Genomic DNA, 19,357 nt, shown 5'->3' with positions numbered 1-19,357 from the left:
AGGAATGTAGGGAGTGAAATATAGAACGAGAGTAAGGGAGAGTGGGTGGAATTGAACCCTCCCTGCCCATAAAAACCTTGCCTTCCACTCTCACACCCTCGTCACCCAGTTATTTTTCCCTCCACCCACTCATCTCCTAGCCCTCACACTCCGTTTTCCCTCCACTCTCCCCCCACCTATCCACCATCCCTCCCTCTGGTTTTACATTTCACTCCACACTCGCCTTCCTCGTCAGTTTCTGCAATCTAAACCCTTTTGTCTTCTCCATCTCCAGCCTTGGTTAGTATCTCCATCTTCCCTCGTCCTCCTGACTCGATCCTCCCCTGGATCCACCTGTCACTTGCCAGATCTTCACCCACCTCTTTCCATCAGATGTCTCCCCTCTACTTCATCAGACTGGAGGGTCCTGACCCAAGACATTATCTGTCCACTTCTCTCCACAGATGCTGCCTGGTCCGTTGTGTTACACTAGCATTTTATTTTCTGCTTAGACACAATGGCAGAGTAGATGTGACCAAATCTGCCCGTGTTTCTGAATCACTTGGTGATTTTGGAGTTTGCCTCAGGTTGAAGGTTAACATTACAAAACATCACAAGCAGAATTTCCCTACACCGTGGAACTGAGGTTTATATGGTCTAGGTTGTTAATCTGCAATGCAAATTCCCTTGTAGCTACCATAGTTACATCATGGCATGAAAGGTCAGCGTTAAAGCTTTAAATCACCACATCCTCTGAGTCCAAGATTCCAAGCCATAAACACTCAAGTGACTGAACACCCTTCAACGCCCCAAGTAAGAAACTCAATAGATTTCAATCTTGTGCACAAAGGAAACTCTCCTCCATTTCAAAAGGCAAACTGGTGGAAGAACTGAGCAGGTCAGGCAGCATCTGCGGAAGAAAATGGACAGATGACAATTTGGGTTGGGTCCTTTCTTCAGTGATCAAAGTCAGTATTAACATTGGCTGCTCTGGAATGCTGCTGTGGGCTCAGATAGTGAGTGCAATGTGGAACACAGTCTCCTGGAACAAATCTCTTGGATATGCTGAGCTGTCTGATCAAAGCCAGGGGGGCACTGGAGACTTTAAGATCGATATAGAGAGCAATCTAAAGGTGAAAAGGGAGAGAATAAGAACAGCTTAGGAATTGGAAGAATGAAAATCTGGATGCAATACTGCAGGTGAACAGAAGCGGGAATAGAGAGATGATGTTAAAGGCAACAAGATGGAGACTTTCTGTTGAATTTGTGCAAATACATCATGTACTTGTGTTTGTTGTAATTCTAAGTTAATACATGTTTGCTTTAAGGTTTAAGCAAACTCACTGCATGCAGTCTGGTCAAAGCTATGCAGATAATGATGTGAATGCAAGTGTTATTGAGAAGGATTCCAGGCAAAAGGTGTATGAGACCAACATTGAAGGTGTTTAAGAAGGAAGGATGCTGGAAAATCGAAGGTAGACAAAAGTGCTGGAGAAACTCAGCGGGTGCAGCAGCATCTATGGAGCGAAGGAAATAGGCAACGTTTTCGGGCCGAAACCCTTCTTCATTGAAGGTGGTTTGGTTCCAGTAGCAAACATTTCAGAGGTGGGAAGAACAGTTTGTAGCGAAGGGGTTTAGAGATGAGAGCGCTAAGAAAATTAAGAAAATTAGTTCATCTTTATTTAAATAAATGTATAAATATTTATGGCCACAATTAATAACTGGTAATTTCATGAGATTATTTCTGTATAAAGGGTAAGCAGAGCAGCATTTATCCATGACTGGAGGTGGTGGAAGCTGATATGATAACAAGATTGAAAAGACATTTAGCCAGGCTCATGAACAGCAGGGAATTGAGGGATAAGGACCAAATGCAGCCATCATGCTAAGATTAGTTAAGTAGGCATCATGTTTGGCACAGAGATGATGGGTCGATGGGCTTGTTCCTGTGCTTCATGGGGAGAAGTCAGGAACAGGGTACTGATTGTGGATGATCAGCCATGATCACAGTGAATGGCGGTGCTGGCTCGAAGGGCTGAATTGCTTACCCCTGCACCTATTGTCTATTGTTTGTTGTTCTAACTGAAGTGATTAAGTGGCCTGTCATTTCTTGCAGCCTCTTCACAATGGCTTTGGTTCATCCTCCACTCCCAAAGGCACGGTGTACGGCGTGGTGCAACGAGCTGACACAGATAAAGCGGAGGTGGTTGTGTACGAATGGTCGGTTAACCAGCTGAAAGAGGAAATGAAATACATCAAGGAGGTAGGTGATAGTTGATGATAACTCTGGGGTTTGTTTTTCTGGTCCATGGGCACTTTTGTTCAAAGGTTAAAATCCACGACAGTTCAGAAATCGCCAAGTGAAGATGGTTTCACAGCCCGGGACTCAGAGGCAGCTTTCCATCGGGTTACAGTGAAGAGTTGCCTGACAGCAGGTGGCTTCAGCTGGGGGTAAACAGGCGGCTGAGATCTTCCTCCCAGTGGAGGGAAATGGACAGGCAACACCAGGTGAGGATCATTCATCAGGATCCTGACCCAAAACATCATCTTGTCTGAATTCCTCCAGCACTTTGCTTTCAGCATAAAAACAGCGGAGGGATTTCAAATTGATTTCTTAAATGTTGAATTCCTTTTGAACATTGGTTTGGTCCAGATGTATCCACATGCACCCTTGCAGTCAGACCCAGCCTGTGGTTCTGAGAGGAGTCTGAGGAGGAAACAAGAAGTCTTGCGGAAAAAGTGCAAGACTGTATCAAACCTGTAGCATGTCCCAGACACTCCTTGTTCACCACAGTGTTGCAACTTGCTATACACAAAGAGATTGATACCTCTCTACACAACGACTACCAGCTTTGCATCAGGGTAAAGGGCCAGTCCCAGTTTCACGACCTAATTCACGACCTCTGCCGAGTTTGCCCTTGACTCATACTCACAGCGTGCTAGTTGTAGGTACTCGTGGCATCAAGTAGGTCGGGCCGTTTTTCTAGCCTGATGAAAAATGTCCACGAGTAAAAAAAGGTGGTGAATTAGGTCATGAAAGTGGGACAGGCCCTTAATTCTACACACATCAAACACGGGGTTGGCGGGCCAGAAAAGTTGCTTGCAACAAGGGACTGACATCCAGGTAAAAAAACTAAAGCTGGCATTTTAAGAAGGAATCGAACCTTGCTGTAAAAAGAAAGAAAAAAATTGCAGTTGCCTCAACTTGATTGGCGCACAGCAATATTGAAAAGGACATTTAAGAAATCAATTTAAAATGATCGCGCTGTTATACTAAAAGCAAATTGCTGGAGGAAATTTACTCAGCAAATCAGGCGGCATCTATGGAGGGAAATGTTTCCAGTCAGGACCTTTCTCCAGCTTGATGAATGGTCCAGACCTGAAACGCCATCTGTCCATTCCCCCCATGGATGCTGCCTGACCCGCTGCGTTCCTCCAGCAGTTTGGTTCTCCAGACCCCAGCACTTGCAATCTCTTGTGTCTCTGCTGTTATTGTTGTTGAATAACAATGGAATTCGGTGCACAGTGATGAGATGGTGGGGCTGCTGGTGTGAGATATATCCCACACTGACAACCTCCACACCGTGTGCACTCCAGTGCCAGTACCAATGCCTGTTTTCTGGGTCCGATGGAGGTTAAAAATGGGTTTATAAAGACAGTGTAAGGGAGATGGCCTGGAGGAGTTCATGCACCCGTCCTGGTGAGCCCAAGATCAAATGCAGCAGGGTTGGAGAGGCAGAGAGAACAATTTAATTCTAGTTCTCTGATCCACCTGTCCCTGGTCATAGAATCATGGCTAAGATTTATCTGCAAGTTATTCCTTTAGAAAAAGGTGAGAGAAATTCTCTGACTTAAAGCCGGTTGTTGAAGAGAGCGTGTCCCCGTGTTGATGGACGTGTGTCTGTTTATCAGGTGCGGCAGTCACTGGAACAAGTCCGAAAGCAAATGTTTGGCGAGTTCAACGGGATGAAGGAGAAAATGCTGCAGCTGACAGATGAAATGAAGGTGAGTGGAGACAACTACACGGCCTCTACCTGCTCCATGTCTTCTCCAACAGATACAACACAACCAATGGTGCAGCTCTTCCCCACCTGGAATCATAGCTCTGGGCTTGCTCCCCAAGGCAAGCTTTAGCCTTTGTAAATGGATCAGTACTTCACATGATTTCACAAGCAACCAAGTCAGGAAGAATGTTTAACAAGCAAACATTTCACTCCCTTAGTCAATGTCTAGTCTGAAGAAGGGACCTGACCCGAAACGTCACCTATTCATGTTCTCCAGATATGCTGCCTGACCCGCTATATAACATATAACAATTACAGCACGGAAACAGGCCATCTCGGCCCTACGTCCATGCCGAGTCAATCCAGTACATTTCTGTTTGTTTGTTTGTCAACCAGCATCAGCAGTTCCTTGTATCTCTCGTCAATGTGCAATGCTTTGATTCACTTCCCAATCCCAGGAAAACTCAAGTTGGGTTCTCCTCCAGGAGTTTTTCCTACACTTGGGCAGCCGACAGGGTTCCCCAGCGATCAAGAACAAAGTGCAGAGTTACAGGGCACACTCATGATCTCCTGCACCTCCCTCAAGTTAAGGGCTCACATCTCTACCTCCACCCACTGAAAACCCTCAATGTTCACTGCTGCCGACCTGCCCGCACATGGCTCAAGATGTTTCCATAAATTCTGCTGCAAAACTGCCTTAAAACCTCCATTTAAATAAACCCAGATGATTTTATATCCAAAGTAGCTGGCAATAATACTGCTTGTAGATGATCAGCCATGATCATATTGAATGGCAGTGCTGGCTCAAAGGGCCAAATGGCCTACTCCAGCACCCTATTGTCTATTGAGTCTTCATTTTACATTGTTCCAATTTTGTTATGGGTGTGTTGAATGCATGTTTTAAATGTTTGAGAATAAGATGCACTCCCTTTTTGCAAATAATGTCGAGAAGAAAATATGAAGTTATTTCATGAATGTTAAATGAAAGGCGGGCACATGTTTGTGACATTTTTTGTGAGGGTGAAGCATTTGGTTGTGCACCTTCCTTCAGTCAGAATTTGCAATCTATGACAAAGTGTCTCAGCAAATATCAGCAAAACATAATGTTCCAGTTTGTCCTGGTATACAAGGAGGGCATCATAGTTGAAGATTTAATACTGGCTCCTTGTAAAGCAGCTTCCATGCTCAGATACCATTACAAGTACTAACAATAGCTAATTTCGTAATGTCTTCATTAAATTCATTCTTTGAGTCAAGATAATCAAGAATGTTTAATTGTCAACAGAACAATGACATTCTTCCAGCAGCAGCTTAAAGGGCATGTGAACACAATGCAAATAGATAATATATATTAGATAAACATTCCAAACATTTAATAATCCCAATATTAGTGCAAAAAGCCCAAAGTCCTCAGTGCAACCAAAGACAGTCCATAGTTGAAAGTTGAGGTTAGTGTTATGTGGTGTTCAAGAACTTGATGGTTGTTGGGAAGAAGCCATTCTTGAACACATGGTGTTAAATGGCCTTCGCTAGCAAAGTCAACATTGAAGGGTCTCGACACAAAACATCACCCATCCCTTCTCTCCAGAGATGCTGCCTGTCCCGCTGAGTTACTCCAGCATTTTGTGTCTGCCTTAGATTTAAATTCAGAATTTATTTAATTGGAATTTAAATTCCCGATAAACACCACTTGATAGCAAAGTCAACATTTATTGCTCATCTCTAATTGCCCTCAATAAAGTTGTAGATGTTTAAAAACTCTATTTTTATATTCTATCTATATTTGTAAGATGGAGATTGCTAGATTCTCGATTAGTGCGGGTGCCAGGGGTTATGAGGAGAAGGCAGGAGAATGAGGTTCAGAGGGAAAGATAGATCAGCCATGATTGATTGGCAGAGTAGACTTGATGGGCCGAATGGCCTAAACCTGCTCCTATCGCTTATGAGCTCTATAGTGCTTCTGGTGAAGGTACAGTCACAGCTCAGCTGGGGAGGGATTCTCCGGATTTGGAATTGGTGAGCATGAACAGTGGTGAACAGCAAGTCTGTACCTTAGTTTATACGTAGGAGGGTGCCATGCAGTGGATGGTGTTCCCATTTGCCTTAAACGCAACGGTAGAGGTTCTAAGTTTAGGAGGTGTTATTAGCGTAGCCTAGGTGTGTAACTGCAGACTATTTTGCAGATGGTACACGCTGCACCCATTGTGTAGTGGGATACGGATATCGGGGCTGTCCGAGGAATTTTCATAAATCTGCTTTTCAGCTACAATGACTGACAGTCTGCAACGGTCCTCAGTTGTATGGAGACAATGTGCCATCTGCTGGAGGTGATGGGTATTTCTGCCTCCTAACTCCAGCAATAGACTGTGTTAAAGTGGAGGCAAAGAAGGAAGCATCAGAGCAGCTGGAATATCAAATACCACTATCCAGCAGTATTTATTGGGAATTTAAATTCCAATTAAATAAATTCTGAATTGAAATCCAAGGTAGACACAAAATGCTGGAGTAACTCAGCGGGACAGGCAGCATCTCTGGAGAGAAGGGATGGGTGATGTTTTGGGTCGAGACTCTTCTTCAGTTTCCTTTACCAGTCTGTTGCTGTTATGGATGGAAACCTGGCCCGTACCTAATAACTCTAACCCTCAGTTCTCAAGAAGACAGATCCCATCACCCAAACAAGGGACGGACAATAAATGCAATCACTGTCCCCGCTCTCCAAATCCTGTGAATTAATAACAAACTGTATGGTTAATGAGCGAGCAACAAACTGCTGGAGTAACGCAGTAGGAAGAAGGATCACGTTCTCAAACCTCCATCTCCCCCCACGGATGCTACCTGACCGCTGAGTTCCTCAACAATTTTAGCTCAAGGTTCCAGCATCTGCAGGCTCTTGTGCCTCCAACATGGTTAATCACTTTCTTCAGGCTTTTTAGTGCAGGGTTGTATGACAGAGATAGGACCGAGATGGGGCCATTCAGCCCCTTTTGCCTGCTCTCCCACTCAGTGAGAGCATGGATAATCTTCTACCTAGGCACCACTTACTGAAATAACCACACATCACTTATCCACTTTAATATCCACACATCTCAATTCTTGTCGTGAATATACTCCATGACTTGTTGTCTGCGGAGGGCGCTCAGCATCGCCAAGGACTGCTCCCACCCCAACCATGGACTGTTTAACCTCCTACCATCCGGGAGGCGCTACAGGTCTCTCCGTTGCCGAACCAGCAGGTCGAGGAACAGCTTCTTCCCGGCGGCTGTCACTCTACTCAACAACGTACCTCGGTGACTGCCAATCACCCCCCCCCCCCCGGACACTTATTATTATTTATTCAAATCATTTGCTATGTCGCTCTTCCAGGGAGATGCTAAATGCATTTCGTTGTCTCTGTACTGTACACTGACAATGACAATTAAAAAATTGAATCTGAATCTGAATCTGACTTGCCCTCGGGTGAAGAATTCTAAAGACCAACTGCACCCAAGGTGGAGAAATGTCCTTTAATCTCCCTTTGACTGGCTGATCCCTTATTTTGAGTCTCCTGCCTCTGGTTTGAGACACCGCAGCCTGGGAGACAGTCTAACATATTTATCCCTGACCCAGATACAGGTCCTCTGGCCCACACACTCCCTGCTCACTAGCACACTGTTGCCGCCCTAATATCCCGTTGATTTCCAGCACTGTCTCCGACTACATTTTATCTGTGTTTGCTTTGTTGTTACCTTCTCCCGGCTAACAATGATCGATTCTACATTTTCCTTGCTCTCCATTCCCTTTATCCTGCTTTCACACCTTACACATCGTTATCCATGTATCTCCCTCTCACCTGATATCAGTCTGAAGAAGGGTCTCGACCCGAAACGTCACCCATTCCTTCTCTCCAGAGATGCTGCCTGTCCTGCTGAGTCACTCCAGCTTTCTGTGTCCATCTTCGGTTTAAACCAGTATCTGCAGTTCCTTCCCACACTCCTCAACATTGTGATTAATGGGAGGCGGCTCTTTGATTGTGGCAGCAAATCTCCAGTGCACACCCTGGTAGAACAAAGTGCCAAGGCGCAAAAGTGCAAAACCACAGGATTTGACCAGTATATTTTTTTAATTCATAAGCAGACTAAATGACATATACCCTCCATCTCTTGGAGCTAGACTACACCATGTACTGCACTGGTCCCTGTCTGCTGGATCCAGGGTGCACCATTCCTGGTGCTACTCCAACATTGTATAACAAGCTATAAATTCCTCGGAGTACATATCTCGGAGGACTTGTCCTGGTCCCTCAACATCTCCAAGCTGATCAAAAAGCCACAGCAGCGCCTTTACTTCCTGACGAGGCTCAAGAAAGCCCACCTGTCCCCCCGGATCCTGACCAACTTTTACCGCTGTACCATAGAGAGTATCCTGACCGCCTGCTTCACGGTATGGTACAGCAGCTGCACTGCTGCGGACAGGAAGGCACTACAACGGTTGGTGAAAACCGCGCAGCACATCATCGGTGCCCCGCTCCCTGCCATGGATGCTCTCCACTGAAAACGGTGTCTGAGATGGGCTGGGAAGATCATTAAAGACCCCTCACACCCCAACCATGGACTGTTTGCCCTCCTCCCATCAGGGAGGCGGTACAGGAGCCTCAGGTCACGTACTAGTAGGATGAGGAACAGCTTCTACAATAATACAATCACATTGCTGAATTCGGAGTCCCGCCGATAGATTTCTCCGATCCCTCTGTCCCCATTGTTTAATCATTCTGTATTTTTTTATTATTCTGTATCTTCTCTCTTTCTATTTTATTTTTTTTAATTTTCTTTATGCACAACTACTACGGACTGACGCAAAACTGCATTTCGTTGTACTCATCCTTGTATTTGTGCGATGACATTAAAGTTGAATTGAATTGAATATTGCTGTTCCCTCGCTGTAACTGGGTCAATGTCCAGGAACTCTTTTTGACAGCAGGATGGTAGTAGAAGCCCCTCGCCTTCCCAAAGGGGTTAGTCCGGGACAGTGTAAGTCGGCCTCACCGGGGTTTGGCCATGCCAGAAATCAGCGTGGGGATTTTTGAGCCAGGCTGGAATTCTCTCCACGGTAGTCGCGGACAGTTAGATCTTTCAAGACCGGGATGAAGAGATTTTCAAACGAGGGAACAACGAGCCAGTGCGTGTATGTGGATGAAGTTGCGGAGCTGCTGTAGTCGAAGCTGAAAGTCCCACTGCACCCGAACTGTCTGTAGATTTAGCATCATCCTAGAAGGGTAGTCAGTGTAAATTGTCCCTGGTGTGGAGCTGAGTAGAAGAATGTGAGTGTGAGTATGTGTGTGTGTGTGTGCGGGAGGATGGAGGGAAGAGGGAAGGGAAAGGAAGGGGGTCGGCACAAAATAAAATGGGATGAGTGTAAAGTGAGGGCTTGGTGGTGGGCATGGACACATTGGGCTGAAGGGACTGTTTCCCTGCTGTATTACACTGTCCAATATAATCAGCTGGAGAGGTGGAACAGTTCCCCAGTCGAGAAGCTGCTCCTCATTTATACATTCGTATGATTCAGTTCCTCAGATGTGGGGATTGGGGCTGCAGATGCAGGAAGTATTAGATTGCTGGCCAGCCAGTGGGGACGCTGAGCTCCACAACTACCAGCCGGGCCAAGAGCCTGCAGGCACAGTGCCGATTGGCCCCAGCTGTGTTCCCTGCCCCGCTGCACATTTCCAGCTGTTCCCACAGCTGCCTGGTCTTCCTGGTTGAACCCCTTCCTGGCCAATAACGTTTCAACATTGGAATCCCCCGAACCACCAGGGAATCAACATACTTTGATAAAACATTTTCACATTCAGGTCCAGGAAAACGTGTCGAATCCCCTGGTAGGATGCAGTTGGCTTGAGGCACAAGAGACGCAGATGCTGAAATGCATGGTCTTGACCCAATTTGTTCACTGTCTCTCTTCCTCCATGCATGCTGCCTGACCCGTTGAGTTCTTCCAACAAAGATAGACACAAATTGCTGGAGTAACTCAGCCGGACAGGCATCATATCATCTGTGGAGAGAAGGAATGGGTGACGTTTCTGGTCAGGACCTTTCTTCAGACCAGCATCTGCAGTTCCTTCCTGCACACAAGTTCTTCCAGCAGTTTGTTTTTTCTGTTTTGCTGTATTTTGATGGAGCGTGACTGTTCATTTCTGGTGTTTCAGGCATCGGAGATGCGGCAAACAAACATGAAGAAGGATGTGGACAGCAACTCCTCGGCCCTGGACAAGTACAAGCAGATGAACAACTCCCTGACCGCCATGACATTAGACTTGCAGGTACAAACTCATCGTTACCACCACCAGTTTGTTCCAGACGCACCGAGGACAGTTCACAAAATGGAGGCAGGAAGCAGGGTGGTTCATCTAAAATGGTGGCCTCTAGAAATATACTTGAGAAGCTGCCCAAACACTTATTTGGAAATCTAAGCAGCTGCCTATGAATACACTACAAACCAACTGGTGATATGTTCCCAATGTTGGGCGAGTCCAGAACCAGGGGCCACACTTAGAATAAAGGGGAGGTCATTTAAGACTGAGGTGAGAAAAAGCTTTTTCATCCCGGGGAGTTGTGAATTTATGGAATTCCCTGCCACAGAAGGCAGTGGAGGCCAGGTCACTGGATGGATTTAAGAGAGAGCTAGATAGAGCTCTAGGGGTTAGTGGAGTCAAGGGATATGGGGAGAAGGCAGGCACGGGTTATTGATAGGGGACGAATGGCCTCCTCCTGCACCTATTTTCTATGTTTCTATGAGTATAGGAATAAGGTAGAACAGTGCAGAGTGGATGGAATAGGGGTTCTTTAAATAATAGTTGTGAGGCCTTTTGGCCCAACACACTTCTGCTGACCAGCATGTCTATACTAATCCCGCTTGCCAGCTTTAATTCCATATTCCTTTACCCCCTGTCTTATTGCCTGTCTAGATGCCTCATAAATGTCACCGTTTCAGCCTCCACCACCTCCGTTGGCAGTTCATTCCAGATACCGACTACCCTTTGAATGAAAAATGTACCCCTCAAATCCCCTTTAAACCTTTGTCCCTCTCACCTTAACCAATGCCCTCTCATGTCAGATACTTTATCATGGAGACGTTGGCTATTGTCACATTGTTAGCAGAAATCAGAGAAGGTGTCAGAAGTTATGGGGAGAAGGCAGGAGAATGGAGTTAGGAGGGAGAAATAGATCAGCCATGATTGAATGGCGGAGTAGACATGATGGGCCGAATGGCCTAATTCTACTCCTATTCCCTGCAGCTTCAACTTTCAATGGATTGACTTTGTCACACAGCTGCCATTCCCATGATCAGGAACCTGGTGACATCCAGTGATGAATGAAGTACCTGTGTCAAGAGCAGAGGTGACCTTCTGGGTCAGGAGCCTGGGCTGTGGGATGCAAAGGAGGAGAATGCCTCGATGCTTTATCATTCAGCATCATCCCCACATTACTGCACAAAACATATTGAATGATCAAAGTTAGCGGCTGAACAAAACAAATTATACATGCTTGAAACAATTGTTCCAGAATGGATGGTTAACATTTAGTTTATTTTAGAGATTTAACATGGAAACAAGCCCTTCGACCCATCAAGTCCACGCCAACTATCGACCACATGTTCACACCACGTTTGCATCCATTCCCTTCACACTTGGGGCAATTTACAGATGCCATTTAACCTACAAACCTGGTCTTTAGGATGTGGGAGGAAACTAGAACACCCCAAGGAAACCCACGCAGTCACAGTGAGAACATGCAAACTCCACACAGACAGCCATCAAGATCAGGATCGAACCCGGTTCTCTGGCACTGTGTGTGGCAGTGGCTTTACCAGCTGTGCTGCCCCAATTTGCTGCCAATACTTGCAACGGGCCAGGATTTGTAACCAGATGCTTTGTTTTTTACCAGCGGACCCTCTTGGATTCAGCAGTAGATACCAACAAGAGGCAGGAGAAAATGAGAGAGGTCCAGAAGTCGTATAAACAGTCACAGGAGCAAATAAAGGAGAAGGATCATCAGATACAGAGCGCACAGATGGAGAACCAGATCCTGAAACTTAAGGTAAAGAGCACAGCGAGAGTTGAGAAAGTGGTCTCTGTGTGTGGAAACATAAAACAAGGAAATGGTTCTTCAGGGTACAGCGAGTGGGGGCAACACACAACATTTTACTGAATGTGTAGGAAGGAACTGCAGATGCAGGTTTTTCCAGCTTTTATAATGATCGTAAAGTTTTTAAATGCAATTTTTAAGTATTTAAAGTATGAGGTAATAATTTTGTTCTTGGCTTCTTGTGCTGCCATCTCTGAGAATTGTTGATGTGATTGGCTGTTCAGCCACACTAATGACATCTCTATTGTAAGAAGCTGGACATCACTTTGAAAGATGCCTGATGGCAAACAAGGCCTGGAAAATATGTACTCCATTTCAGGGAGATGGCTAGATCTTTGTAGGCAGGTTTCAATGAGGTTCAGGCCAGTGACAACTTTATCACCGTCTTCTGGTCTTTAACTATTGCATGAATTAATGGGATCCTGGCTAGGTTCCCCATTTGAGATAGCAAAACTCCTTGACAGAGGTGTGGCATAATGACAGAGTGGTTTACTAAAGCAGGTGGGATTCATGAATAGAGGACCAGCGTACAAAATCAGAGTTGTTGCATTGAACTTGTATCAAACTCTAGTTAGACCACACCTGAGTATCAGATGAAAGCTGGTATTCACATTTTGGGATTAATGAGATGTTCCAGAATGGATGATTAATGCTTAGTTTAGTTTAGAGATTTAGCAAAGGATTTCAGCTGCTCTTGGGGTTAGATGGAGAAACTGGCTTTGCTCTCTTTGGAGCAAAGAAGATTTAGTGGAAATGAGACAGAAATATAGAAGAAATGAGACAGGAGTTCAGATGGGGTATAAAGGGGAAATGGTTCCCATTGGTCATGGTCCAAAGACCAGGGCAGAATTCTTCAAAAATTTGTGTTAAAGGGAGAAGGAGGATGTTGCAACAACTTTTAATTATAGCATAGAACTGTACAGAAGATAGACACAAAGTACTGGAGTAACTCAGCGGGTCAGGCAGCATGTCTCGAGAAAAAGATGTCCTGACCCGCTGAGTTACTCCAGCACTTTATGTCTACCTTCAATATAAACCAGCATCTGCAGTTCCTTTCTATAAACAGAGCAGCATATGGCAGGTTAAACGTAGCTCCCCTGCCTGGCATTTGATCCATACCCTACATTCCCTGTATATTCCTGTGTCTATCTAAATGTATCTAAAATGTCACTATTGTATCTGGTGTTCTGGGCACCTGGAAAACTGCACATTTAATTTTTAAATTTCTCCCTCTAACTTTAAAGCTATACCCACTAGTTTTTGACACTTAATACTGGGGCAAATATTCTGACTGTGTACCCTATTTATGCCTCTCGTAATTTTATACGCTTCCATCAGGTCTTCCCTCAGCTGCTGATGCTCCAAGGGAAATCATCTTTTTTAGATTCAGATTCAGATTCAATTTTAATTGTCATTGTCAGTGTACAGTACAGAGACAACAAAATGCATTTAGCATCTACCTGGAAGAGCGACATAGCCAATGATTTGAATAAATAATAATAAGTGTCCGGGGGGGGGTGGTGATTGGCAGTCACCGAGGTACGTTGTTGAGTAGAGTGACAGCCGCCGGAAAGAAGCTGTTCCTCGACCTGCTGGTTCGGCAACGGAGAGACCTGTAGCACCTCCCGGATGGTAGGAGGGTAAACAGTCCATGGTTGGGGTGAGAGCAGTCCTTGGCGATGCTGAGCGCCCTCCGCAGACAGCGCTTGCTTTGGACAGACTCAATGGAGGGGAGCGAGGAACCGGTGATGCGTTGGGCAATTTTCACCACCCTCTGCAATGCCTTCAGGTCGGAGACAGAGCAGTTGCCATACCATACTGTGATGCAGTTGGTAAGGATGCTCTCGATGGTGCAGCGGTAGAGGTTCACCAGGATCTGAGGAGACAGATGGACCTTCTTCAGTCTCCTCAGGAAGAAGAGACGCTGGTGAGCCTTCTTGATCAGAGTAGAGGTATTGTGGGTTCAAGAGAGGTCATCGGAGATGTTGACTCCCAGGAACCTGAAGCTAGAAACACGTTCCACCTCCGTCCCGTTAATGTGGATGGGGGTGTGCGTGCCACCTCTGGACTTCCTGAAGTCTACAATGAGCTCCCTGGTCTTCTAGTCTGGAATTCATTGGAATCAAACCGTACCTTGAAAAGGGAATTGGACGGGGACGAGAGGGAACAGTGTGAAGCCCAATCGGGAATGAGACTGGGAACTTGCATAAAATCAATGGGCTGAATGGCCATCCCTTTCTGTGCCACAACTTTCTAAGCTTCTATGATCTAAGCTGGGCAAGGAAATGTACCCCTCCCTCCCTCCCCTCTGAGGGACTTTGTGCCAGACAGAGCCAGTACCTTCAGGGCAGGAGCGAAGGAAAAAAAATGGCAAATAAATCACTCGCATAAACTGCTCATAACAAACAATTGGAATGATCGGCATCTCAGCTGCTGCTAATACAAAGGACTGATCTTTACACAATGTGCAGCTGGCTGATACAGAATGAGCTGCCAACTCTTTAGTTTTATGCATCCGAGGGTCAGACTCCCACTTTTCCTAAGGATCCAAAGTTTACCAGGTTTCTAGTCAGCCGCAAGCAGCAGGCCGGCTCTGCAGTGTGTCGGGGGTCAGATCAGTCCCCTGCCTTTTACACCCAAACCTCTACAGAAACAAGGCGGCAGTATCATCTCAGCCCAGCCCGGCCAGTTTTAGCGCATTAAACCTGACTACATTCAGGCTATTAACAGAGGTTCTGATAAATTAGATCTATTTTTTCCCCAACAGTATTTCACACAACACCGTATGTAGATACTGTAGCTGTTGCCTCATAGCTCCAGTGATCTTGACCTCCGGTGTTGTCTGTGTGGAGTTTGCACGTTCTCTCTGTGAAAGTGCGGGCTAACCCTGGATGCTTTGGTTTCCTCCCACATTCAAAAGATTTGCTGGTTGTAAGGTCAAGTAGACACTGCAAATTACGCTTGGTTGTGTGGGTGAGTGATAGAGTCTGGGATGGTGGGGAATGAGGGTGGGAATTGTAGGAATGCTCCACCTCTCTGTCCTAATAAATATCAGTAATATGTTGCATCGTATGGGCATTTTGTAACTTCGATCCAGTATCACCATCAAGTAATTCTTCTATTTCACCAGCTTTGGGATCAACTGAGATTTGGAAAGAATTATTGTAATTCCACGAGGAAATACCATGACAAATTCACAGAGATACAAGCAAGTTTATCTGTGCAGTGTTACATTGCACCAAGGCAGAATGAACCTTGACTCTCCTAGTTTCTGATATTTAAAGCAATTGCTCACATGAACAATGATGATGTGTTTAAAATAAACATACCCATTGTTCAGTGTGTTTGGTTTGAAATTTGCATTAATGCCGTAATCTGACATAGTTGCCATTTGAACCATTAATGTTAATGCAACTCTACACAGAGTTTCCCTGTTCTTTCCTTGTACACAAAAACATGTTAATAAAAACACAATTTAAAACGCTGAAGTTAATATTTATGTTTAAGGTACAGAATGTGGTGGGTATATGGAACGAGTTGCCACACAAGGTCGTTGAAGCAGGTACTAAAACAGCAAAAGACACTTGGAAAAATACATGGATAGGAAAGATTTAGAGGGAAATGGACCAAATGCAGACAAATGGGACTAACGTAGATGGGGCATCTTGGTCAGCATGGATGCATTGGGCCGAAGGGCCTGATTCCATGTTGTTTGACTCTCTACCATGCCATATTTTGGAGGATGGGCTATAGACAAAAAATGCTGGAGTAACACAGCGGGACAGGCAGGATCTCTGGAGAGAAGGAATGGGTGATGTTTCGGGTTGAGACCCTTCTTCAGACATAATCTGAGGAACGGCACTGGGTAGTAATCATCACAAGGTTTCCTTGAATGTGCTTGACCTGAAGTCATGAGTCCATGTGGCCCCTGGACTTGGTGTGGAGAACGTCTAGAGTTATCTACTCCCGACTGCATGCCACCACCTTTTATGAGATTGTCTTCCAAAAGGACAGGAAAGGAAAAGGAAAGCTGATAGAGGAGTCAGTTTACCTGTCACGTTGCCTGAAAGGAACATAAGTGTTTTCGGGTCCTAACCCACATGTAAAAACAAACACTCTCTTTCCGTGCTTGCCCTGGAGGTGTGAACGGTAGCTATATGTTGTTTGGCTGGCAGCTGTTACCTCTCTGTGGACAAGCAACACCTCGCCGAGCTTCCTCCCAGCGGCAGAAGGGCTGCTAATGGCAACCTTAATGAACTTTGAAATAATCATTATTGAACATTGTTCAATCAACTTTATGAAGCATAACACCTCCATAACCATTTTGATTAGGTTGGAGAATTTGAAGGTGATATATTCCATCTGATTACAGCAGGCATTCCATTGGATTGGGCCTGTGTGTTTAGTAACAATCTAGGCACTGGCATTCTCACATACATTGTGCATTCCACATAAAGGAGCAGGAGGAGGCCATTCGGCCCATTGTGTGTGTGTTCCACCGTGGAGTAAGATCATAAACAACTTGTGATAATTCCATGTACCCATTATTGCACCTTTTCCCTTGATGATGTTGTTGAACAAAAATCTATTAATTACCTGGTCAGCTGACCAATCAACCAATGAAATAGCAACTGACATTTGTTGTTAACTTCTTTCCTCTGTGCGTGGAAGCTTTTCCCGCTGGCTCCAATCCTAAAACACTGCCTCCCAATCCGAACAGAATATTTTCTTACACTTGACATTTGCTTACAGTCCTAGAGACACACACCACTGAAACAGGCCCTTCGGCAAAACATGCCCATGCCGACCTGGGCTAGTTGCATTTGGCTACACTTGGCCCATCTCCTTCTAAATCTTGTCTAACCATGCATATGTCCAAATGTCTTTTAAATCTTCCCCCCCCCCCCCCCCCCCCCACTACTTTCATGTGGTAGCTCGTTCCATATATCCATCACCCTCTTGTGTGAAAAGGTTGTTTAAGAGGGAACTGCAGATGCTGGAGAATCGAAGGTTACACAAAAAAGCTGGAGAAACTCAGCGGGTGCAGCAGCATCTATGATGCTGCTGCACCCGCTGAGTTTCTCCAGCTTTTTTGTGTAACCTGTGTGAAAAGGTTGTTCCTCTTGTTCCTTATAAGTCTTTTCCTTCTCACCTTAAACTTATGTCCTCAAGCTTTGCACTCTCCTATCCTGGGAAAAAGACCATGACCATTTATTTGGTATTAGCTGAGCCTTTTTCAGAGCAGCCGTTTAGGTAATTCACAGTGGGTCCCTCTCAAGAAATAGGTCGTCGTAGCTGCTTCGAGTCAAACTACTAAATAGTTCTAGGGATCCCATCATTATTTCTAAAACACACTTTCCAAAAGCACCAGAACACACATGTGTAAGATCTGCACTTAAATAAACCTCTGTATGTGGTAAACCAACAAATCTTTCAACCAAATGTGTGTTCTGGTGCTTTTAGAAACGATGGCTTCCCTAGAACGACTTAGTAGTTTGACTCTAAGCAGCTACTGTTACCTGTATCGAGAGAGAGACCCATTGTCAATTACCTAAACGGCTGCACTGAATGCACAATGTACTTATTCAAGGCCGGCATAGAAGTTGAATTATTCAAACAGCTATACAACCTGGGTCAGCTTCATTGCATGGGCTTGTACGTTTATCTTAAAGAGTAGACCCATTGTATCTTCTTTCTTTTAAGCTTCGTTAATTATTTCTGCAACCTGTGCACAGCTTTACCTGATGCTGCTTTAAAAAATGACACAAGATTATATTGGAGAACATGGATAAGTAAAGTTTCTGGTCGAGACCCTTCTTCAGACTTGGGGTCAAGTTTGAATGCTGGGTCTGAAGAAGGGTCTCGACCCGAAAAGTCACCTATCCATGTTCTCCAGAGATGCTGCCTGACCTACTGAGTTACTCCAGCATTTTGTATCCTTTTGTGTATACCAGCATTTTCAGTTCCTTGTTTCGACAGGATTTATATATTTATTTTCAAAATCTAGAGGCAAATTCATGAAGCATTTTATTTCTTGTCACTGTATTACAGATAGAATCTTCCCAGGAAGCCAATGCCAGTGCAATGCGGGACATGACCAGGAAGCTTTACAGCCAATATGAAGACAAACTGCAAGAAGCTGAGCGGAAGCATCAAACAGAAAAGGAGGCTCTGCAGGTCAGCCCGGGTTTCACTGCCTTGCTCCCATTCCCAGTGGGTGTCAGGGACCACCACATGCAGATCCTGACTGGAGGTTACTCATGCCCCTGTTCCACTTAGGAAACCTGAACGGAGACTTTGCGCTCCACCCAAGGTTTCCGTGCTGTTCTGGGAGGTTTTTGTCAGTCTCCCTACCTGCAACCTCCGGGAACCGCCTTTCTTAGTTCTCCCTCTCCCTCGGAACAATAATCATGAAGTTATCCAGAGGAGGTTTATCAAAGACCCAGTTTTATTTTGCAATTCCACCCTCCTCCCCCCCCACCCCCATCTCAATGTGACTGCCATCCATCCATTCCTGGATTGGTGACTTGAATGAGGAACGTTTTGAGAACCTGCTCATCGTACCTGTTGGCAATGGGAATCCATTTTAACCCATGTTTGGGTGAACCTGCCCTCCAGGAGACAGGAACCAGGGGCTGTTGCATTTTGGAAACTCTGTGCTGAATGGGTGAAAGTTGCAAGGAGGATAAGAATGGGAAAATTAAAATGGCTCTGATCTTGCAATTAACCGCTGTTTGTGAGTGGGCATTTTGCGTTACAGAAATGTAAAACAATTCTATTTAACATTCTGATGCAAAGTGCCAGCTTGTCACGGCACATTCAGTTAGTTAAATACAAAACTCTAAACTAGGAAATCAGGGGAGAAATTTGATGCAGATAAATCCAGCACAATCTGACATCACTGATAAAATTGCCTTTACATCAGGGGAGCAGTGTGGGGTGCTCAGGGGCTGAGTGCTGGTTCTGTGTCTCTTTGTGTTAACCTCAAAACAGTTATGCGGTTTTTGTGGTTTAATCTGGAAATGATGGGATCCAAGTCATGGTATTTTTTTGTATCGAAGGCACGAATAAACCAGGCGCTCCAACAACTGAAGGAAGCCAACCAGAAGATCCTGGCAGTAGAGCAAAAAATAGCAGAAAGGGACCAGAGGATTCAGGAGCTGGACCATTTCATCATTCGAATGACGGAGGTACGCCCAACTTACTTTATATTGCTTTACGCTACTCTACTTTGGTCATTGTGAAAAATGGATGGCT

The 19,357-nt window shown here is 45.2% G+C and overlaps 1 protein-coding gene across 1 annotated transcript in view; it reads left to right on the top strand.

Annotated features, from left to right (window-relative positions):
- LOC129712642 (myocardial zonula adherens protein-like) overlaps window positions 1–19,357 on the top strand; it is a 48,943-nt gene that overhangs the window by 15,160 nt on the left and 14,426 nt on the right. Inside the window, exons 3-8 of the mRNA XM_055661223.1 lie at window positions 2,096–2,242; window positions 3,892–3,984; window positions 10,162–10,275; window positions 11,900–12,052; window positions 18,152–18,277; window positions 19,162–19,290. Of these exons, the coding sequence (XP_055517198.1) occupies window positions 2,096–2,242; window positions 3,892–3,984; window positions 10,162–10,275; window positions 11,900–12,052; window positions 18,152–18,277; window positions 19,162–19,290 (762 nt within the window). The remainder of the gene's footprint in view (window positions 1–2,095; window positions 2,243–3,891; window positions 3,985–10,161; window positions 10,276–11,899; window positions 12,053–18,151; window positions 18,278–19,161; window positions 19,291–19,357) is intronic.

This window comes from Leucoraja erinacea, chromosome 33 (genome assembly GCF_028641065.1).
Source record: "Leucoraja erinacea ecotype New England chromosome 33, Leri_hhj_1, whole genome shotgun sequence".
Taxonomy (NCBI): Eukaryota; Metazoa; Chordata; class Chondrichthyes; order Rajiformes; family Rajidae; genus Leucoraja; species Leucoraja erinaceus.
This window is presented reverse-complemented; position numbering and strand designations above follow the sequence as displayed.